General features: G+C 50.4%; 1 protein-coding gene across 1 annotated transcript; it reads right to left on the bottom strand.

Moving 5' to 3' along the window:
• Positions 217 to 2854, bottom strand: LOC102172995 (pyruvate dehydrogenase phosphatase regulatory subunit, mitochondrial-like). The gene is made up of 4 exons (XM_013962388.2): positions 2308 to 2854; positions 2053 to 2216; positions 1147 to 1268; positions 217 to 411 (listed from the first exon to the last, which is right to left on the bottom strand). The coding sequence occupies exons 2-4, from the start codon at positions 2126 to 2128 to the stop codon at positions 217 to 219; spliced, it is 393 nt and encodes a 130-aa protein (XP_013817842.2). The 5' UTR covers positions 2129 to 2216; positions 2308 to 2854.

Here is a 23858-nt window from a genome sequence, read left to right as displayed (position 1 = left end):
GGTTGACGGGAGGTTATATTCCAAACATATTCAGTTCAGACCTCTGTCTGGGACTACAGTTAGCTTGCAAAGAAAGAAACAAAACTGCTCTAATGGTACGCCCACTTTGGCCATCCTTTCATAAAGAGACATTCAAGTCAAGTTAGAACGGGGTCCACCGCCCTGTAACATGCTCCAGAAAAGAAGTGAAAAGACTCTTCTGGGCGCAGTCTGTCCTCAGCAGAAAGCCTTTCTTGGCAGAGGACGGAGCAGGGGCGAGGAGACAAGAGTAAAAACAAAGTGCAAGTCCTCACTTGGCGTGCTGCTCGGCAGCGGGGTCTCCCAGGGGCGAGTCAGAAGGTAGAAGTGTTCGCAGGCATGTAACGGGATGCTAACCGGCTCCTCGCTGCACAGACCCAGCTCGTACGCCCACTACAGACGCACAGAGGGAGGGGTGGGTGGAGAGGAACAGAAAGGCGCGTGAGCAAGGGCGGCCTCTTGAGACGAGTGTCACTGCGAGCGGCTCCTGGGCGCTCCCGCTCCCCATCAGCTGTGGGAAGCCGACTCCCAGCTTTAGTTCCTAACGTTTCAGAGGGGAGCAACACTGAACCGGCTGAGCCACGGAGTCTGCTTTCTGAGCAGAGAAGACAGAGCCACCAGCTCGGAAGGGGAGCCAGGCCCTTGGAACCCCAAACACCAACCACGAAGACCTCCACGTGGTGGAAAGCACTCCCGGCTGCCCCTAGGACCGTGGAGGGGGGCAAGGGACAGTCTGCCTTCTGGGCTGCAGGGTTTGGGGTCCTGACACGGGACCCACGCTCCCGACACAGGGGCACCCCAACGCTCGTCTGCTGGGCGGCGGGATGGCACGAACCACCACGCAGCCCGACCAGGGACCGAGCGCTGTCCGTGCTGACTCTCTGGGCCTCCCTGAGCGGGGCTGCCCCTCGGCCGGGGAGGAGGGGGACGGCGCCCGGCTTCCACACGAGGGGCGAGGGCGGGCTTCCCGTGTGGAGGGGGAGATTCCGAGTTTTCCCGGCCAAGAAGGAACAGTGTGTCCCGGACGCCTGCTTAGTCCATCAGAAAACTAGGCTTACCTCTGTACCCCAAATCCTGGAGACAAAGTTAAATAAGAAAGGCAGCGACCCAGTCTCGTCACTGACCTACCTGACCAGCACAGTTGACAAAATACTGGCACTGGATCTGTCCTTTGTCTGTCTCCACGCCGGTGACTTGACCTCTTTTGACCATAACATGAAGAATACTTGTCCGGTCATAGATCTGAACACCTGTCCCAAGGTAAACACAGAGTTGGGTTTTGTCACCTGCTGTCTCAGAGTCAGGCATTTGCAGCAGCTTCTCAAGAAACACTGAACAGACCAGGCCCATGCTTTACCTTTGGAATCCAAAACACTCCTAGAACCACATCCTGAGATGGTAGAAAGGGGCCTTTCCCAAGACTGAAAAGACCAGGCCAACTGAAAAAACCAACTGAAGCACATGATGAAATCTCAGGGATCCTGGGCCTTCCCTGGCGGTCCGGCAGTTCCGGTCCACGCTTCTACTGCAGGGGCCTGGGTTCCATCCCTGGCTGGGAATCAAAGGCCCACAAGGAGCATGGCGCAGCCAAACAAAAATCCAGGGATCCTTAAAGGGGCCGGAGAGAAACAGTGCCACAGGGCCGCCTCAATCCTGATCGACCCACACCACGAAGCAGTCCATCCAGGGCGGACACCACCACAGATGAGCCTTCCCCTCGTTCATTCCAACCCCAGGACATGACCCCAGCTGTGCATTAAACCCCCAAGGCACGTGCCAGCCTTGGAGCTTCTCAAGTCCTGTGGAGGGAGAAAGGCCCTTACACCTAGAACGCTCTAAGCAGGACTGAAGCCAGCGCCTAGGAGACTTCACAAGAAAAACGTGGCCCTGAGGGAAACTGCGCTGACAGGTACCGCGCTGAGACAAAAACTCCAGAGCCGCGAGCCGGAGTTCCACGCAGAGCTGTCTGGTGGCCCTGCCGCCGCTGGGCCGCTCTCCTGAGACCAGCCCTCTCCTCACCCCGCGCCCACTCACCGCTCTGGGAGGCGGCACTGGCCAGGGCGAGCGCCACGTCGGCGGAGGACACCACCGCGTCCTCGGGGACGTGCATGGCCCCCACCAGGTCGTGCACGTTGAGCAGAGGGTGCAGCTCGGCCACTTTCCTGGGGGAGACGATCTCGCAGGGGATGCCTACGACACTGGCACAGAACACAGGGGCACAATGACATTCCCCGGCCTCCGCAGAGGTCCGCTGACAGGAAGGCGGGACGGGCTCAGCCTCATACGTACTTCAGCCTCGAGCTGATGCGCTTCAGGGAGATGAGCCGGTCCTGAGTTTGGGCCAGAAAGATGGAGCCCGTCCTAGTGTAACCTGGAAGGAGAAGCAGCCCAAGCTCAGACAGACCGGGCCACCTGCGGGGCACAGCGGGAGCCCACCAGACTGCCAGGCGGGCGACCCGCAGGGAGTCCTGGACGGGCTCAGCTCACAGCTCTGCGAGGGACGTACCTGTGACCCCTCCCTCCTGCACCCCTTTGGGTAACCAGGCCCTTTTCTCCTCGGTCCTTGGTGGGCACGTAACCGTGGCGATGGCTGTCCTCAGCGCAGCCGCAGGCCTATGACCTGCGCTCAGCCGGTCTGACCTCCTGGGACACTGGGGCTTGAGCCAGGAGAGAAGGCGGAGGTCCCTCCTCTCATCTCAGGAGCAGCAGTGTCCTGGCCAGCCCACCCTCCTTCCAGCTGAGGGCCTGGGTCCTCACCACCCGGCTCCACCCTGCCTCCCGCTGGCAGCTGCCTCCTAGTCCACAGGCCCCAGTGGCCTTCCAGAAGCTCCTTGTTGCCCAGCTTAGCCCCGGGCGATTCCTGCTATTTGCGGTCGACATACTGGATGTGACCACTACGACACCTGAGTCAATGACAAGCCTCCCAGAGCGCAATGTCTTATCAGTTCTCATGAAAAAAAGCTTAAATCAGTCAGGTGTCTTTTTAAAAGGAAATATAGTCATGATGATTTAAGTATTTTCTTATTCCTTTGAAATCATCAGATAAATAAGGCCTTTGCTGACATGACAAGATTGTTAACTTAGGAGAGCTGAAATTTCAGAGCCTGTTTTTTATAAGTGGTAGATGTATCCTCAATATATTTTCTCCTTTCTCAATCTTACAATACACAGAAAGCAGAAATGTTCATACCCCTGTGAAAAATAAACTTGCTAAGTGCAGTCAATGTTTGTTCCATTTCCTTTCGTCTTTGACTAAAGGTAGACTCAAAACCTTCAGAAGGTTTTGGTATGGTCAGAAGTCCCTGGGTTTGTTCTTTTTTCCCTCTATAGTAAAGCTGTTATTCATCTGAAATGCAAGTAGGTTATTTCTGGCAGTGTTCCAGGGTAGGCTTCCCCCAGCCCTGGTGGTTTTGAGTAAGCAGAACGTTCACATCATTCTAAAAGTCAAAACTACACAAAGTCAAGCCAGAAAGATCAATACCCACCACACCCCAACCGTGTACCCCATTTCCCGCTCCCTCTGGGAGGTAACCAACCTCAGCACTTTCTGCTTCAGCCTTCCAATATTTTTTTTTTGCAAAAATAACTATACATTTGCATATTTTCTTATTTCTTCTTAGCTCTTACACAAATGTAGCACATTTTACAATACTTTTTAGCACCTCCTTTTTCTCATATAACAACGTATCCCAGAGATTACTTCATAGCAGTTCACAGACATTTTCCTCCTTCTTTTCACATCTACCTGATAGTCCTCTGTGTGGCTGTTCCACTTTATTTTATCAAAATCATATCAGTTCAGTTCAGTCACTCAGTCGTGCCCAACTCTTTTCGACCCCATGGACTGCAGCATGCCGGGCCTCCGTGTCCATCACCAACTTTGGGAGTTTACTCACACTCAGGTCCATTGAGTCAGTGATGCCATCCAGCCATCTCATCCTCTGTCGACCCCTTCTCCTCCTGCCTTCAAACTTTCCCAGCATCAGGGTCTTTTCAAATGAGTCGGTTCTTTATATCAGCTGGCCAAGGTATTGGAGTTTCAGCTTCAGTATCAGTCCTTCCAATGGACATTCAGGACTGATCTCCTTCTGATGGACTGGTTGGATCTCCTTGCAGTCCAAGGACTCTCAAGAGTCTTCTCCAGCATCACAGTTCAAAAGCATCAATTCTTTGCCGCTCAGCTTTCTTCAGAGTCCAACTCTCACATCCATACATGACCACTGGAAAAACCATAGCTTTGACTAGATGGACCTTTGTTGCCAAAGTAACGTCTCTGCTTTTTAATATGCTGTCTAGGTTGGTCATAGCTTTTCTTCCAAGGAGCAAGCATCTTTTAATTTCATGGCTGCAGTCACCATCTGCAGTGATTTTGGAGCCCCCCCCAAAAAATAAAATCTGTCACTGTTTCCATCATTTCCCTGTCTATTTGCCATGAAGTGATGGGACCAGATGCCATGATCTTCGTTTTGTGAACGTTGAGCTTTAAGCCAACTTTTTCACTCTCCTCTTTCATTTTCATCAAGAGGTTCTTTAGTTCTTCACTTTCTGCCTTAAGTGTGGTATCATCTGTACATCTGAGGTTATTGATATTTCTCCTGGCAATCTTGATTTGTTTGTGCTTCTTCCAGCCCAGCGTTTCTCATGGTGTACTCTGCATATAAGTTAAATAAGCAGGGTGACAATAGACAGCCTTGGTGTACTCCTTTCCCAATTTGGAACCAGTTTGTTGTTCTATGTCCAGTTCTAACTGTTGCTTCCTAACCTGCATACAGATTTCTCACGAGGCAGGTCAGGTGGTCTAGAATTCTGGGGATTCAAACCAGGTCTCCCACATGGCAAGCAGACGCTTTACCCTCTGAGCCACCAGGGAAGCCCCCCAATAATGTCTGGGTATCATTTAAATGTAATCTTACAGTTGCATTAATAGTGTTACAATAAGTAGTCTTGTATGTGTATATTTTTATAGAAGACATCTTAAATGGAAAAAAACAAGGTACATAATAAACATAAGATGCTTAATACCATCTCAGTTTTGGTTAGAAGAAAAAGTATACCTGCATACACATATAGGCTAACTTTTGGTGAGTATTCAGTGGGGAGAGTCACTTTTTATATTTCTGTATCATTCACATGTATTATAATGAGTATATAACTTATTACATGTGTTTTAAACTTTTAAGAAGTTCCATGTAACCCAAAGTAATTTTTAAAAATGGATTTCTCACTACATTGGTAAATTGGCTTAATCTACCTCCATCTAGATTTATCAACTGTAAAAAACTGATCCTTCCTTATTAGAGGATCAATATGCGGAAGACTTTCAAAAGGTTATTAAAACTTTTAGATTATCACATTCGGTCACTTGATAAAAGTTGTACCACGTAGAAAAAAAGCACTTCAGACACTAATTTTGCATACTGAAGACTCTCGAAGTGACCCAGCAACTCCAGGTAGAGAGCAGTTAACACACAGCTCATGTGAATAAACTATTTTCAGACGATTTGCTTATTATATGTTATCGTTAAATCTAGGCTGTACAGATGTCATTTATTTAACGTCTCAAGCAGTCCCCTGGACGACTGCGGTCATGGGAGTGCACACCCGTCCATCCTGCCCGACAGCAGACTCCTCCATCAGGGAAGCCCCCACGTCGTGTCTCACTGCGGCCCTGGCGGACGGCACCGGGGTGACACACTGAGGAGGTGCCCTTGCTCTCGGCTGCCTGACTTCCTCACCGCCCCACAGGCACCAGGGAGAGATCAGGCCCAACAGGGGGTTCTGGACGGTGACCCAGAACAAAGGCTAGACTCAGTTATCTTCCTGATGTCCCCATCCCTCTGGACTCTAATAGCGGAGGAGTGCCAGGCGCAGCAAAGCACGAGTCACTGAACCAAGGGACCAGGAGTCAGCAGTGGCCCCTCTGGGCCTGTAGTGGACCCTATTCGGACCCAAACCCTGGTTAATGCCTGATTCAAGGACCTTGTCGTTGAATCAAATCCAACCAAAAAGGACTATTTCCCAGCTCCCCTGCCTATAGCGGGCCCTGTCCCTTGTAAAAGCCAGAAACAGCACGGCAGCAGGAACTACATTCTCTATATTCACTCAAGAGCCTCTGCCTCTCGGAGGACACCTGGCCAAGGCAACACCAAAACCCGACTGAGGCTCCCACAGCGGCAGGAGCCAGGGTGAGGCCAGCCGGGTCGATGGGGCACGCCACGTCCGAGGCGCACGCCGGGTCCGAGGGGCACACAGGGTCCGAGGGACACACACTCAGCCACGCGCCAGCACGCGGTCAGGCCAGGGCCATTCGGGCCTCACCGGGGCCCCGGGCCAGCCACGCACCAGAGAGCACAGCGTGCCCCTCTCCTTCTCCGCTTCATTGCTCTCTTGGCATCTCCTTGATCCGCTGCCAGTTAAAACAGGCTAGTGTTTTACAAACACTCATCTCTAGACGTTTCATCTTAATTGGCACTTAACAAATAAGGTTACGCTTCCTAGAAGTATGAATTATATGAAATGAAAAAGTTGCAAAGCCGTACTTTGAAATCAAAATTTCAAAGAAGTCAATTTTCATTCCACCACCGCAGGCGACCACCTGCGCCTGGGCGGGCAGGGCCACGGGGGGCGCCGCGGCCGCTGACGCGCTGCCTCTGGCCGGGGAGCCCTTCCGCCATCCTCGGCGGCTTCCCGGTCCTCGGACCACCGCCAGCAACCGGTGCAGCATCACGTCTGTCAGCAACGGGGGCCGTGCTCTCGCTCAGCCACGCAGCAGATCCCAGGAATTCACACTAGACAGAAGAAACCAAGTGTGTCATTCCACTGTACTCAGAGCACAGGATTAACGAGAAAAGCCTGAAACCCAGAACGCTGATTGTTCACTCAGCCAACGTTTCAGGACTTCCTGAGTTCCAGACACGCTGCCAGTTTAACAGCGGTGAAGACAAACGAGGAGGTCCCTGCCTTTACACAACTTACATCTGAGACAGACAGACAAGCAGCCAATATACGAACAACTTAAGCAATAGAGCTAACAGGACAGGGTCGCTGGGGGCAGCCTCAAAATACAGTGGTCAGAGAGGAGACATTTGAAAAGACCTGCATGACAAAGAACCAGCCACATGAGGTCGGAAAGAAGCAGCGTGTGCGAAGGCCTGGAGAGGCAGAGCTTGAGGAGTCAGCACAGAAGAGGGGACAGTGTGTGCACAGCACGTAAGAGGGGGCCACCTGAGGGAGTGCTGGAGGGGCAGGGACCAACCATCCGGGGGCTCCAGGATCCCCACCAGAGGCCGCACTGGAGGGGCAGGGACCAACCACACAGGGGCTCCAGATCACCAGGAGAGGCCGCGCTGGAAGGGCAGGGACCAACAACACAGGGGCTCCAGATCACCAGGAGAGGCCGCGCTGGAGGGGCGGGGACCAACCACACGGGGGCTCCGGGATCCCCACGAGAGGCTGCGCTGCAGGGGCAGAGACCAACCACACAGGGGCTCCAGATCACCATGAGAGGCCGCGCTGGAGGGGCGGGGACCAACCACGCGGGGGCTCCAGGATCCCCACGAGAGGCTGCGCTGCAGGGGCAGAGACCAACCACACAGGGGCTCCAGATCACCAGGAGAGGCCGCGCTGGAGGGGCAGGGACCAACCACACGGGGGCTCCAGGATCCCCGCGAGCAGCGGGGCTTACTCTAAGCGCAGAGGAAAACACTAAAGCAGGGGCATGACACGGTCTGCTCCGTGTCCCCAGGGTGAGGCTGGCTCCACAGAAGGCTCCCAGGAGGACAGGGAAAGCAGAGGTGAGCCAGGAAACTGTCACACTACTCAGGGAAACGCCAGGCTGGCTCAGATGAGGATGGGTGCAGCGGAGCCAGAGCAACACCTGGATTGCTTGGGAAACAGAGCTGACAGAACTTATCTGCCAACAACTGATGCTAAAATGGGAAAAACGGAGAAATAAGGAGGAGGGCCAAGTCTGAGGGTTAAACAACCATGTTTAACCTGAGAAGGATCAGACATGGCAGAGGCTGTGAGGTGTCTGTGAGCACAGTGGAAGGTTCCAGAGTCAACAGCCGGAGACCCAGCAGGCAGCGCCGGGAAACTCGGAGCAGCTGGTGCCCAAGCGTGAGACTGCCATCTCTGAGGTGCCCGGAGCAGAAGCAGGAACTGGACCCCCTGCACAGCAGCACCGAGAGGGTGGGCAGCCTGCTCTCCTCCCCAGGAGCCACCAAGGGCCCCTGCTGTTGGTTTTCGCGCTCATGTCTCAGCACGACTCCCAAGAAAGCCGCGCCTGAACTTCTATCGATTAGCAAGTTCCAGAACCCACTTTGACACCGAGGGACCCGCCTGGAGGCTGCCATGACCACAAACCCTGGGCAGTGGCAGGAACTGACCCAGGAGACTCTGCTCCTCGCTCCAGCACCACAGGCTGCACACGACCAAGGCAGGGTTCTAACAAAATTGATGCGACAGCAGAACGGAGAACTCGTCAAGCTTCAGGCAACTGCAGGCAGAGCTGCGGGCAGACCAGAGTCACAGACGCACAGGAAGAGGCGGCCTTAGGAGCAGAGGGGGCGCCGAGCAGACGTCAGGGCGGCCCGCGGCGGGCAAGCCCCCACCTCCTCCACGACAGCCCCCCACCCGTGCGCCACCAGCAGCCCGAACCATCGTCCGTTGGGGGACTCTCGGATCCGTGCCCAAGGCAGGCACAGACCCTGTCCCAGGGACCAGCCATCCTTTGGGGCCCACCGCGCCTCAGGTCCCTGTCAGACTCTGCCTCAAGATGGAAAGTTGTCCACACAGTGAGCCGTGTTGTAAAAGCTCAACTCCACATCATCCATTTCTCTCCCCAGTTCCAGTCACCCTCTGCTGGCCTCCCCTTCAAACATCTCCACTGCTCCCTTGAGAACATCCTTTCTGAAATCATTCACCCACCCCTTTCAGATAGGCTGGGACCTGAGACCTGGGAACCTTTCCTGAAATGCTTATACCTGGACGTCTCCTTGACCAGCAAAATACAAAGAAACCACGTGTTCCTGCATGCTCAGTCGTGTCAGACTCTTCAGTCCCAGGGACTATAGGCCACCAGGCTCCTCTGTCCATGGGATTTTTCAGACAAGAATACTGGAATGGGTTGCCATTTCCCTACTCCAGGACATCCTCCCAATCCAGGGATTGAACCCACATCTCTTGAGTCTCCTGCATTCCCAGGAGGATTCTATACCACTGCACCACCTGGGAATTGCAAAAGAAACTATAAGGGACCAAAAATAACAGTGCGCATGTGCAGCTAATTATGGACAAGATACGTAAAGACCAAAAAAGCCCAACCGCCGCCTTCGAAGGGCCAGGAGCAAAAGCAGGGCACTGCACACGCCGCTGCACATCGCATCACCAAAGGGGCAGGCAGCCCCCTCACCGGCCCTCCAGCAGGATCCCTGGACCCTCCCCTACTCCCACATCATGAAGGGAACAGGCTGTGCCCCCTCGGGGAGCAAACAAGCAAGGGAAACTGATACTTGCGGTCGTTCCCTCTGGCTGCAGCAGGGACCCGATAAAGCCACGCCTGCACTTCTTGCCCGGCCTCTAGTCAATTTCCATTGATCAAGGAGGCCAGAGAACCTGGTTGGTAACATACATTGTGGTGATACCACGAAGTGACCACAAAGGGACAAGTGTGCCCTGCCCAGGGGAGGATCTGGGCAACCCCAGACTCGAATGCAGCTTCTCCACGGGTGACAAGTGGCTGCCTGAGGCTCCTGTTTCAACGTCATCGCATTTGGTAAGTCTGCCCCAACTGGCCCCCGTTTCTTGCCGGTCTCTCAGATAACAGTCCCGCACACTGACGGGGCCCCAGAACCTGCCCAGCTCCAGATCCCACCCGATCCATCCTCATCACTCCAGCAGAGCCTCAAGTCACCCTCAATGTGGCAGGAGAAGTGAACTTCTGTAGACCCTGGAGCTGCCTGCTCTGATCTGCCTTGGCCAGCTGGCCACTCTCCAACCGTGACTGTACTGTGACAGGAGTTAACGGACAGCCAAAGGTAAGGTGATTCACGTCTCTCTTTGCCTGTGGAACCGGGTCCATTATTATTACTCACTCCTGTTTGTATTAACATATGCCAGGATTCCCTGTCCTCCTCCTCAAGAGAGATATGCTAAATAAATTGAGAACTAGTATATTCTTAGGACAGAGTGAAGTCCAAGGAGGTAGAGAATTCAAACAGAGAATGCGTCTCCCAGTAGCCGTAGATGACCCACCTGCTGGTCATCAGAATATTCCCCAAGACATCCCCCAAGAAGTTAGAGAACAAGCAGATCCTGAAGTCTGGGACACCTCTGGGCCAGAAAGAGCAAAATGTGTTCCCCCAATAAACTAAGGTGAAGGTCCAGGGGAAAGACCCTTAGAAAAGGCAATGTCCTTTAAAGCCTGGAAGGAATCCAGTAACTGCTCACGGTCCTAAAACACAGACTTATCAGGCCCTGCCACCCCCCTTACAACACCTTGAGCCTGCCAGCTCCCAAGCTTCACGGGAGTGCCGGTTTGTTCAGGACTTACAAGCAGTGAAGAAACAGTCATCCCTATTCACCCACTGCCAATCCATACACTCTCCCAACCCAAGAGACAGGAGCGCTAGGAATTTCTCTGGACTGGACCTCAAAGATGCATTTTCCTGTATTTCCCTACATCCAGACTCTCAATATCCTTTGCCTTTGAATGGAAGGACACTGATACCCTGAAGGCTACCCAGTGTACCTGGACAATGCTTCCTCAGGGTTCTGGGGATGGCCTCCGTGTTTTTGGAAATGCATTAGCAAGGGAGCTGAGCTAATGCAAGGACAGAACTCTGCCACAATACGTTTATGATTAATGATAAGTAGAGAGACCAAAGAAGATTCAGATCAAAATACTATTAGGGTCCTAAACTTTCAGGCAAAAAGGAGCTATAAAGTCTCCCCAAATAAGGCTCACAAGATTTCACAACAAGTGGTTCAATATTTAGGATTTGTTTTCACCTTAAGGGCATAAGCTCTGGCCACAGACTGAAAAAGCAATTAGTGCATTACCATCTCCAACCACAAACAGGCAACCCAGAAGCTTTCTCAGGATGGCTGGGTTCAGTCACGTCCGTATTCCCAATTATGGCCTTGAAGCAAAATCCCTGTAAGAGGCTCTCAAGAGAGAAGAAAGTGGACCCCTTCAATGGAATAGGGACCACCAGGTGGCCTTGGAGACTCTATAAAGACTGAGGACAGCACCAGCACTGGGGCTTCCAAATCTGGACAAGCCGCTTACGCTGTTACATCCACGAGTGGCCAGGGAAAGGATTAGGAGTCCTGGCCCAAAGCCTGGGACCAGAGCAGAGGCCAGTGACTGACTTTCCAAAACAGCTAGATTCAGTGACCCTGGGATGGCCAAGCTGCGTGCAGGCAGCTCCAGCCCGAGCCATGCTGGCTAACAAGGCTTCCAAGCTTCCCCTGGGACAACACGTAGATGCATTAACCCTCTTCAGGTCCAGTCTGTGCTGGAAGTCAAAGGGCACACTGGTTGACTGAAGGGAGGTTAACAAGTTATTAGGCTCTGCTAATGGACACTCCTGACATTACCTTAAAGGTGTGCCAAGCCCTGAAAGCAGCAACTCTGCTTCCAGCAGTCAAGAGTGGAGACTCAGTGCATCCATGTATAGAAACCATAGAACAAACTTACTCCAGCAAATCCAGTCTTCTAGATGAACCTTTTGACAGCCCTGAGGGTCAATGGTTTACTAATGGGAGCAGTTTTATGGAGAGGGGAACTCAAAAGGCGGCATATGACAGAGTTAGTCTAGACGAAGTCATAGAAACCAAGGTTCTGCCACCCGAGACATCAGTCCAGGAGGTGGAACTGACTGCATTGATGAGCCCTTTGCAACTGGGGAAGGATAAGAAATTAAATATTTTCAGTGACTTTAAATATGGGTTCCATGTGCTACATGCTCATCTGCCAGTGGGAAAGCAAGAGGAATATTAACTGTTAGAAATACCCCCAAAAAACATAAAGATTTGAGTCTGGATCTTTTAGAAGAGTGCAGCTCCTGACTCAGGGAGCAGGAACCCACTGCAGGGCCCATCAGAGGGATGGGTCTTTGTGAGCCAAGAGAACAGCAATGCTGATCAAACTGCAAACCAGGGAGCTTGACTGCAGGAGTCTACGTGAGTTACAGCCCTAGAGATTGGCCCCCAGCCTCCCCAAGCCAGCCCCAGGATTCCCCAAAGGAAAAAGAATATGCTGAGATATGGGGCTATGAGAAAGGAAGTACTGGCTGGTATATAAAGGAGAATAAGGCGCTAATGCCTGAGGCCCATAAATGGAAACTCTCCAAGAGCTGACATGATGCCACCCACTATGGGAGGGACGCACTCATGGAATGCTGGCCTGTGATTACGTCCCTTAATAAACCCCAGGCCCATCCAATTCCCCCTTCCTCACTCGGGCCAATTCAACACTGAGGGACATGTCTGGGGGAAGACTAGATTTCACCCAAATGCCCTACGATCAGGATATAAATATTTTCTGATGCTCGTTGATACTTCCATGGATGAGTGGAGTCTTTCCCATACAATCTAAAAAGGCTATGGAAGCCTGTAAATTCCTTTTAAAAGAAATAATTCCTTGATTTGGATTTCCAAAGTGCCTCTAGAGCAACAAAAGACCCTCTTATATAGTCAAAATCGCACAGTGGTTCACAACGACCCTAGCGATAAACGATAAGCCTCTGGTCACATCCAGCCTTCAGGGAAGGGAAAGAAAATAAACCATACTTTAAAGGAACCTTAGCAAAGCTCTGCCAAGAAGCTCATCAACCCTAGACCAACTTGCATCCCATTGCACTCCTCAGGGTCAGTGTAGACCCTAGGAGTGGTCTGAGGCTTAGCCCGTTTAAAATGCCTTACGGAACTTACCTGGCAGGCGACATGGGTTCGATCCCTGATCTGGGAGGATCCCACGTGGCATGGGACAGAGCTACTGAAGCGCCCCTGCCTTAGCGCCTGTGCTCCGTTGTGAGAAGCCTGCCACCCGCAACTCGACAGTAGCCCCTGCTCGCCATGACTGGAGAGAGCCCGCGCAGCACTGAAGACCCAGCACAGCCAAAACTAAAACGTGAAAGCCCAGGCACCACCACAAGGAGGAGCCCTGCCTGCCGCAATGACAGAAACCCAGCACATCCAAAAATAAATACACATAAACAAATGAAAATTTAATAAAAGACGATTACTCTAAAAATAAATAAAATGACCTATGGATTCCTATACACCAAAAAAGGAAGATCAGAAAGAGAAATTAAGGAAACAACCCCACTTACCATCATATCAAAAAGAATAAAACATCTAGGAATAAACCTACTTGAAGGAGGCAAAAGACCTGTACTCTGAAAACTCTAAGATGCTGATGAAAGAAAATCAAAGATGACAGAAACAGATGGAAAGATATACCACGGTCTTGCATTGGAAGAACCAATATGAATTCTTCATTTAATCCAACTCAAAATGGCTTAAAGACCTAAATGTAAGGCCGGATACTATAAAACTATGAGAAAAAAAAAAAAAACATAGGTAGAATAGTCTCTGATATAAATGACAATACTTATCTTTTGTGATCTACCTCTTAGAATAATGAAAATAAAAACAAAAATAAACACATGGGACCTAATTAAACTTAAATCCTTTTGTACAGCAAAAAAGTGAAAGTGTTAGTTGTTCAGTCATGTCCAACTCTTTGCAGAATACTGGAGTGGGTTGCCATTCCCTTGTCCGGGGGGTCTTCCTGACCCAGGGATCGAACCCAGGTCTCCTGCATTGCAGGCTGATTCTTTACCATCTGAGCCACCAGGGAAGCCCCAAAGGAAACCATAAACAACATGAAAAGAAAATCCACACAGTGGGAGAAAATATTTGCAAACAAAGCGAACAACAAGGGATCAAACTCCAAAATATACAAGCAGCCCATGCAGATCAGTATCACAAACAACCCAATTAAAAAATATGCTGAAGACTTAAATAGACATTTCTCCAAAGACAGACAGACAGATGGCCAAAAAGCACAAGAAAAATGTCATCACTAATTATCAGAGAGATGAAAACAAAGCTACAGTGAGGTATCATGTCACACAAGCCAGAACGGCCATCATCAAAAAATCTGCAAACTCCGGATGCTGGAGAGGATGTAGAGGAACCCCTGCACACACCACCACCGCAGAGGCGGGCAGACCACTTAAGCCCCTCCTCCAGCCCAACCCCTGGACCCGCTTCTACACTCACCTCATATAAGGAACCTCACTGCCACCAATAAAGGGACTCTGCTACATGCTTTCACTCCCTCCTGGTGCAGCCTGGCCTGAATCTCTTGTCTGGCCTCTTCAATTTCTATTGATTAAAGAGGCCAAGAACCCTAGGTGGTGACACCGTCACTGATGCTCTCTCCACCCGCTGTCTCAATGGAAACGGAGTTCTCCTGAGGGCATCGGCAGCCACGTGGCCAGCCCTGTCCCACGAGCCTCACCATCAAGAGGTACGATCAGCGTCCTCCTAGCTTCTGAACCATTACCACTCGGTCATCCTTGCAAAAGACCCTGTACCTTTGTGGCGTAAGCTAGCAGGCACCCCTACCTAGCTCCAGGCTACTTCCTGTTAAGCTCAGGACCCATAAGGTCCTCTCCTGACCTTTGACTCCATCCCTTCTTCTATTTGGACTTCCTGGTGACTCAGACGGTGGAGAATCTGCCTGTAATGCGGGAGACCAGGGTTCTTGGCTGTGCTGGGTTTTAACGAAGCAGAGGGAATTTCCATCTTCATCGTGGCATGCAGCACCTTTCAGCTGCGGCCTGTGGGATCTTGTTCCCTGAACCCAGGGCCCCGGCACTGGGAGTGCAAAGTCCTACCCACTGGACCACCAGGCCCTCCTCTCTTCCTTCTCTGGAGCAGACAACCGGTCTCATCTCATCCCTGAGACCCTCCGGCAAACCTCCTTGCATCTGCAGCCCTGTCTTCCTCCGTCGGGTCTCGCGAGGCCCCGCCTCCGTCGGGGGACACCGCCTTGGCCAAGACGCAGGCGGACGGCGGGCTGGGTCTTTCGGAGCCGCCCTGGACTCCGCCCGGGATGCCCCTCAGACCCCGGTGATTCCTGCAGGTGCAACGCGGGCGCCACGGCAGCCGACGGCGCCTCTCCGCTGAGCGTGGGAGGGCTGGGCTTTGCTCCGCCCTGCAGGCGAGTCGCCAAGACTGATCCCCGGTGGTCCGGTGGTCCGCCACCCAAGGACGCTCTTGATTAGTTACTAAGTCGGCTCTCACTCTTTTGCGACCTCTTGCACTGTAGCTCGCCGGGCTCCTCTGTCCAGGGGATTCTCCAGGCAAGAGTACTGGAGCCGATTATCATTTCCTTCTCCAGGGGATCTTCCCGACCCACGGGTGGGACCCATGTCTCCTATATTGCAGGTGGATTGTTTACCACTGGGCCACTTGGGAAGCCCCAAAACATTCTAGTCCAGGGCTTGAAGAAGGTTCTTTGGACTTCCCTGGGGGTCCAGTGGTTAGGAATCCACCTGCCAATACAGGGGACACAGGTTGGATCCCAGGAAAGGGAAGATCCCACAGGCTGGGGAGCAACTAAGCTTGTGGGCCACAACCACTGGACCCCTACTCTCTAGAGCAGGTGCTTTGTAGCAAGAGAAACCACCGCACCTAGAGAAATCCGCTGCACCTAGAGAAAGCCACGCCCCAGCAATGAGGACCCAACGCAGTTAAAAATTCAAAAGAAGTGAGAGATTCAAATGTACTGCAAAGTTGAAAGCATCTTGCACCAAAATACCTAAGCTGCATACATACATACACGCAGTCCCTCAGTCGTGTCCGACTCTCTGCAACCCCATGGACTGTAGCCCACCAGACTTCTCTGTCCATGAGATTGTCCAGACAAGGATACTAGAGTAGGTTGCCATTTCCTCCTCCAGAGGATCTTTCCGACCCAGTGATCAAACTGGCATCCTCTGTGTCTCCTACATTGGCAGGTGGATTCTTTACCACTGAGCCGCCTGGGAAGCCCACACTACTATGTATAAGATAGATAATCAACAAGGACCTGCTGAATAGCACAGGGAACTCAATATTCTATAATAACCAGTATGAGAAAAGAATCTGAAAAAGAATGAATACATGTACTTGTATAACCGAATAACTTTGCTGTATGCCTGAAACTAACACAACGTTGTAAATCAACCATACTCCAGTAAATTTTTACAATAAATCAATTGACCATAAGTTTAGCTCTTTATTTCTAGGGTGTCTATTCTGTTCCCTTGATCTGTAGACCTATCTTTTCTCCATACCACATAGTTATGGTTATTATAGTTTCATAGCAAGTTTTGAAATCCGGTAGTATTAGTGTTTTTGCTTTTTCAGATTTTGCTTTTTCAGATTTGTTTTGGTTATTCTGATTGCTTTGCCTTTCCGTATACATTTTAGGACCTAGTTCTCATTCAAAAAGAAAAAGAAAAGAAAGAGGGACTTCCCTGGTGGTCCACTGATTAAGACTCTGCCTGCCGATGCAGGAGACATGAGTTTGACCCCTGGTCCAGGAAGATCACACATGCCGAGAGGCAGCTAAACCCCCTCGCCACAACTACTGAAGCGCGCATGCTCCAGAGCGCATGCTCCAGAACAGAAGCCTCCGCAATGAGGCGCCCGTGCACCGCACCCAGAGGGCAGCCCCCACTTGGTGCAGCTGCAGAAGCCCGAGGACAGCAACAGTGGCCCAGTGCAGCCAGGAATAGTGATGAATAAAATCACTGTCCTTTCAAAAAAAAAAGGCTGTGGGATTTTGACAGGAATTGCACTGAATCAGTAGATGAATCTGGAAGTAACTGGTTTAACAATATTGAGTTGTTTAATCCATAAATGTGCGATGTCTCTCCATCTATTTAGATCTTTCATTTCTCTCAGTAACGCTCTTTAGTCTTACGCATTTAGGTCTATACTTTCTATGCTATTGTGAATGGAAATATTTTGTCAACTTCATTTTTGTATTTTTTGTAGTTTATTCAAATACAATTGATTTTTACATATTTATTTTGCATCCTGAGAACCTTGTCCTAGCAAGTTTAAAAAAAAATTGCCTAGGATTTTCTACATTCGGCATCATATCATTTGCAGACCATTTTCCCTCTTCCTTTCCAATCTGGATACCTTTGTTTTCTTGCACTAATTGCACATTCAACAGTCTAGTGTGTGGAAGTGGTGAGAGTAGACATCCTTGCCTTATTTCTGCTGTTAACTGAGGAGCACATTCAGTCTTTCACCGTTAAATACAGTGTTGGCTGCAGTGTTTTCATAGGCGCTGTATGAACTTGCTAGGTTGCCATAACCAGGTACCACAGACTGAGTGGCTTAAACAACAGAAATGTATTTACTCGCAGTTCTGGAGGCTAGAAAGCCAAGATCAAGACATCAGCAGGGTTGGTTTATTTTGAGTTCTCTCCTAGGCTTTTTGTTGTTGTTTAGATGCCAAGTCATGTCTGACCCTTTCGCGACCCCATGCAATGCAGCCCACCAGGCTCCTCTGTCCATGGGATTTTCCAGGCAAGAATACTGGAGTGGGTTGCTGTTTCCTTCTCCAGGGCATCTTCCCGACCCAGGGATTGGATCTGTGTCTACTGCATTGAAGGCGGATTCTTTACCACTGAGCCGCCAGGGAAACCCCTCCTAGGCTTACAGATGGCCATTTTCTATGTCTTCGAGGAGTCTTCCCTCTGGGCATATGTATCCTCACCTCCTCTTCTTATAAGTCCAGTTCAGTTCAGTTCAGTCGCTCAGTCGTGTCTGACTCTCTGTGACCCCATGAATCGCAGCACGCCAGGCCTCCCTGTCCATCACCAACTCCCGGAGTTCACTCAGACTCACGTCCATCGAGTCAGTGATGCCATCCTGCCATCTCATCCTCTGTCGTCCCCTTCTCCTCCTGCCCCCAATCCCTCCCAGCATCAGAGTCTTTTCCAATGAGTCAACTCTTCGCATGAGGTGGCCAAAGTACTGGAGTTTCAGCTTTAGCATCATTCCTTCCAAAGAAATCCCAGGGTTGATCTCCTTCAGAATGCACTGGTTGGATCTCCTTGCAGTCCAAGGGACTCTCAAGAGTCTTCTCCAATACCACAGTTCAAAAGCATCAATTCTTCGGCGCTCAGCCTTCTTCACAGTCCAACGCTCACATCCATACATGACCACTGGAAAAACCATAGCCTTGACTAGATGGACCTTAGTTGGCAGAGTAATATCTCTGCTTTTCAATATGCTGTCTAGGTTGGTCATAACTTTCCTTCCAAGGAGTAAGCGTCTTTTAATTTCATGGCTGCAGTCACCATCTACAGTGATTTTGGAGCCCCCAAAAATAAAGTCTGACACTGTTTCTACTGTTTCCCCATCTATTTCCCATGAAGTGATGGGACCAGATGCCATGATCTTCGTTTTCTGAATGTTGAGCTTTAAGCCAACGTTTTCACTCTCCTCTTTTACTTTCATCAAGAGGCTTTTTAGTTCCTCTTCACTTTCTGCCATAAGGGTGGTGTCATCTGCATATCTGAGGTTATTGATATTTCTCCCGGCAATCTTGATTCCAGGTTGTGCTTCTTCCAGTCCAGCATTTTTCATGATGTACTCTGCACAGAAGTTAAATAAGCAGGGTGACAATATACAGCCTTGACGTACTCCTTTTCCTATTTGGAACCAGTCTGTTGTTCCATGTCCAGTTCTAACTGCTGCTTCCTGACCTGCATATAGGTTTCTCAAGAGGCAGGTGAGGTGGTCTGGTATTCCCATCTCTTTCAGAATTTTCCACAGTTTATTGTGATCCACATAGTCAAAGGCTTTGGCACAGTCAATAAAGCAGAAATAGATGTTTTTCTGGAACTCTCTTGCTATTTTGATGAGCACCTGTCATACTGAGTTGGGACCCACCCAATGACTCCTTTAACCTTATTTACCTCTTTAAAAACTGTATCTCCAAATGCAGTTACATCTGGAAGTACCAGGATTAGTATTTCAAGATATAAATTTGGGAGGATACAAATCATATAAGCCCATAACTGGGACCCTTTATCGAGATAAGAAATTTCCTTTCTATTCCTAGTCTGATGAGAATCTTCATGCAGGACGGGTTTGGAGTTTTATCAAATGCTCTTTCTGCGCCTTTGAAAGGATCACGAGTTTCATCCTTTGTTCTGTCATTACAGGGCGTGCATGCTCAGTCTTTCTAGGGTCTGCTTCTTTGAAACCGCATGGACTGGGCCCACCAGGCTTCTTTGTCCATGGAATTTCACAGGCAAGGATACTGGAGTGGGCTGCCATTTCCTGCTGCAGGGGATCGTCCCAAACCAGGGATCGAACCTGCGTCTCTCACTCCTACACTGGCAGGTGGATTCTCTACCCCTGCGCTACCTGCCAAGTCCTTCTGTTAATGCACTACATTAATTGACTTCCATTTTAAATCAACCTTGTATTCCTGCAATAAATCCTGCCTGGTCATGACACTAATCCTTTCATACAATGCTAGATTTTTATGATATTTCATTGAGGATTTCTGTTTTTGTATTCACTCATCTCACATGCTGGTAAAGTCATGCTCAAAATTCTCCAGCCAGGCTTCAGCAATACGTGAACCGTGAACTTCCTGATGTTCAAGCTGGTTTTAGAAAAGGCAGAGGAACCAGAGATCAAATTGCCAACATCCGCTGGATCATGGAAAAAACAAGAGAGTTCCAGAAAAACATCTATTTCTGCTTTATTGACTATGCCAAAGCCTTTGACTGTGTGGATCACAAGAAACTGTGGAAAATTCTGAAAGAGATGGGAATACCAGATCACTCTGGAGAAATCTGTATGCAGGCCAGGAAGCAACAGTTAGAACTGGACATGGAACAACAGACTGGTTCCAAATAAGAAAAGGAGTACGTCAAGACTGTATATTGTCACCCTGCTTATTTAACTTCTGTGCAGAGTACATCATGAAAAATGCTGGACTGGAAGAAGCACAACCTGGAATCAAGATTGCCGGGAGAAATATCAATAACCTCAGATATGCAGATGACACCACCCTTATGGCAGAAAGTGAAGAGGAACTAAAAAGCCTCTTGATGAAAGTAAAAGAGGAGAGTGAAAACGTTGGCTTAAAGCTCAACATTCAGAAAACGAAGATCATGGCATCTGGTCCCATCACTTCATGGGAAATAGATGGGGAAACAGTAGAAACAGTGTCAGACTTTATTTTTGGGGGCTCCAAAATCACTGTAGATGGTGACTGCAGCCATGAAATTAAAAGACGCTTACTCCTTGGAAGGAAAGTTATGACCAACCTAGACAGCATATTGAAAAGCAGAGATATTACTCTGCCAACTAAGGTCCATCTAGTCAAGGCTATGGTTTTTCCAGTGGTCATGTATGGATGTGAGAGTTGGACTGTGAAGAAGGCTGAGCGCCGAAGAATTGATGCTTTTGAACTGTGGTATTGGAGAAGACTCTTGAGAGTCCCTTGGACTGCAAGGAGATCCAACCAGTGCATTCTGAAGGAGATCAACCCTGGGATTTCTTTGGAAGGAATGATGCTAAAGCTGAAACTCCAGTACTTTGGCCACCTCATGCGAAGAGTTGACTCATTGGAAAAGACTCTGATGCTGGGAGGGATTGGGGGCAGGAGGAGAAGGGGACGACAGAGGATGAGATGGCAGGATGGCATCACTGACTCGATGGACGTGAGTCTGAGTGAACTCCGGGAGTTGGTGATGGACAGGGAGGCCTGGCGTGCTGCGATTCATGGGGTCACAGAGAGTCAGACACGACTGAGCGACTGAACTGAACTGAACTGAACTGATTCATGAGTGATTGATCTATAGTTTTCTTGAGATGTCTTTGGCCTTGGTAGCAGGATAATAATGATCTTGTAAGCTGAGTTGGAAAATCTTCCTCTTCTGATTTCTGGAAATGCTTATACATGATTGGTATTATTTCTCCTTTAAATATTGATAGAATTCCCCAGTAAAGTTAATTGCACTTAAGTTTTTCTTTGTGGGAAGATTTTTCCATCCAATTTCTTTTGCTACGGTGGATGTACTTAGATTTTCTATTTCTTTTTTTTAGATTTTCTATTTCTTCCTGACTCAATTTTGGTAATGTATCTTTCTAGAAATTTGTCCATTGTACTTGTCTGTTTTGTTGACATCAAGTTGCTCTTAATACTCTCTTAAGACCTTTCTGATTTCTAGAGGATCCGTTGAGGTGCTGTCCCCTCTTCCCTTCATGCTTTGGACAACTTTGTCTTTTCTCTGTTTTACAGGTGTTTATTAAATAAAAATTTTAAACTGTTCAATGTGTATAGTAGCTTTATCCATAATAAACAAAAGCTTAAAACAACCTCATATCCATCAACAGTAGAATGAAAATACAGTGAAATACTGTCATCTATTAAAGCAGCAGTGGAAACAACCGACTGACAGGCAGCAACACAGACGAATCCCACAGCATTCCACAGAACAGAGGAGTCCGCGCCTCGCAGCGGGTGTATTCTGAGTCCGTTTACCTGAAATGCGGGGGGGCTCCCAGGTGGCGCTAGTGGTAAAGAATCTGCCAATGCAGAAGACGCAAGAGACGCAGGCTTGATCCCTGGGTTGGGACAATCCCCTGGAGCAGGAAATGGCAACCCACTCCACTACTCTTGTCTGGGAGAGCCCATGGACAGAGGACCCTAGTGGGCTACAGTCCATGGGGCTGCAGAGAGTCGGATATGACTGAGTAACTAAGTACGGCAGACACTACAAATAAATGGTGATAAAATGGTGATAATAAATGGCAATAAAATAAATAGTGATTTCTATGGTGATAGAAACCAGAAGAGAGGTTTCAGACTTCACTGGTGGTCCAGGGGTTAAGAATCCCCATGCCAACGGACGGTGCATGGGTTGGATCCCTGGTCCAGGAAGGCTCCACATGCTGCGGGGTAACCACGCCTGTGTGCCACAGCTCCTGAAGCCTGGGCACCTAGAGCCCATGCTCTGCAACAGGAGAAGGCCCTGCAAAGAAGGCCCTTGCACGGCAGCTAGAGAGAGGCCGCTGCTCATGCGACTAAAGCCTGCACACACCAGCAGACCCAGAGCAGCCGAGATAAAAACGTCAATATATAAATGATTAAGTTGCTAAAAGAAGAGAAGTTGCTTATTGGGAAACACTATTTACAAGAAGGGGAATGCATGCCCATTCTCAAAACCCATCCCAGCCACTCAGCAGGCTCCTGGAAAAGGTCTGGACCCAGGAGGAAATACTACGTACACCAAGGTGCAATGCCCCAGGAAGGCTGTCACCCTGCCTTGCACCGCTGCCCCGAGACCTGGGGTGGCAGTGACGATCCCAGGGTCGCGCAGGGCTCCTTGGTCGGAACCTGGTTCTGATGTCCGGTCTGGCGCTTGCTCTGCTCTGCTTCTCCCCTTCTGGTCCTGCACGCGGGGCTCACCCTGGCCTCCTCTCACGGTGAGCCAGGGCTGCTCAAAAGTCTCCCCACTCCAGGCCCCAAGGTATAGTTTCCTCCCACCTGCGCTGCTGCCCTGCGTGGTATTCCAGGAAAACCAGCCACGTGTATCTTCAAAGCCCAGGAGCAGGAATTGGGTCTTTTGTTACCTGGAGCAGAGCAGGGCTGTGGGAATTGAATTCACAGGGCCAAGATGGGAACTAAAGCAGGTCGGCACCACGGTCTGGGAGTGTAAAGACGGGGCCTCTCGATCAGCCGCGGGTACCCTGTGCTTGCTGGGTGACCTGGGGCCAGGCCTGAGACACACTGACCCCAGCTTCCCCAACCACAGACTGAGCACCTCGTCTTCCCTGCCCAAGTGAACTCACACATTTGAAGCTGCTTTGTAGACTCTATAGAAAAAGATCCCTATTTTATTAAGCATTGCTGGGATCCAGACAGGGTGACTTTGAGTTTGTCCGGTCATCTGTCTGAGAGAGAAGAAAGGCCCCAGGCCCTGAGACATCTAGGGGGACACCCAACCCCAGGCTGGCTTTGGGGGCCTTGTGCTTGACCCTGTCTCCACGCCCCCAAAGGTAACGACATTCCATCGTGTTCCCCACCCCCAGCCCCAGCCGCAAAAGCCAGGCCCACTGGCATCTCAGGAAAGCTTCTGAGGAATTGACACCTGGCCTGGCCCAGGGTTCAGGGGTCACACAAACTCCAGGAGGAGGAAGCACCTGGCTCGCTGGCCTATCCCCTGTGAATGGCTGAATAACCTTCGATCTGCCCGAGGGGGACACACTTTTATTTTCTAGGAGCTGCGGGCACCTTCCAGCTGATTCTGTGGGGACCGTGCCAGGCTGGTGTAGTCGGGCCCCAGAGCACCAGGGCAGCCAGTGGCCCTCCTGCCTGTGGGCCCGGAGGCTGACTTGTTCCCCGAGGACTGCAGCCAGCCAGGAGCATCACGTGCGCCCCGCTTTCCCTGTTCCGGGCCGGCAGTCACGTGGGTGGGGGCACCAGGGCTGGGGCCCAGCCCCCGACATCGCTCAGAAAGACCGTCCTAAGGCACCCATGGAGCAGCCCCCGCCCACTCCCCTACAAACCCACCGCCCTGGTGCCCCCACCCACCCGTGGCACCTGACTGGTGTGCGGTTACCACCTGCTTATGTTTAATTCATGGCTGGGGGTTGGGACGAGCTTCCCAAGAAAGGAAAGAACTCCCCTGGGGTCTTGCCCAGTTCCTGCCCGCCCATAGGGCACGAGGCCCCAGCCTCCCTGGGCCAGGGGCTGGGAACAGAAGCTGCTGCTGAGCCTGGAGGACACCATT

The sequence above is a fragment of the Capra hircus genome, chromosome 18 (assembly GCF_001704415.2).
Source record: "Capra hircus breed San Clemente chromosome 18, ASM170441v1, whole genome shotgun sequence".
In the NCBI taxonomy this organism is placed as follows: domain Eukaryota; kingdom Metazoa; phylum Chordata; class Mammalia; order Artiodactyla; family Bovidae; genus Capra; species Capra hircus.
This window is presented reverse-complemented; position numbering and strand designations above follow the sequence as displayed.

Bases quoted from the DNA above. Each gene is read 5' to 3' on its own strand.
- LOC102172995 (XM_013962388.2), bottom strand. From the start codon at position 2,128: ATGCACGTCCCCGAGGACGCGGTGGTGTCCTCCGCCGACGTGGCGCTC. The intron at 1,269-2,052 runs GTGAGTGGGCGC...ACCTTGGGACAG, and splicing joins CAGTGCCGCCTCCCAGAGCG to GTGTTCAGATCTATGACCGG. The intron at 412-1,146 runs GTAGGTCAGTGA...GTGCGTCTGTAG, and splicing joins TTGTCAACTGTGCTGGTCAG to TGGGCGTACGAGCTGGGTCT.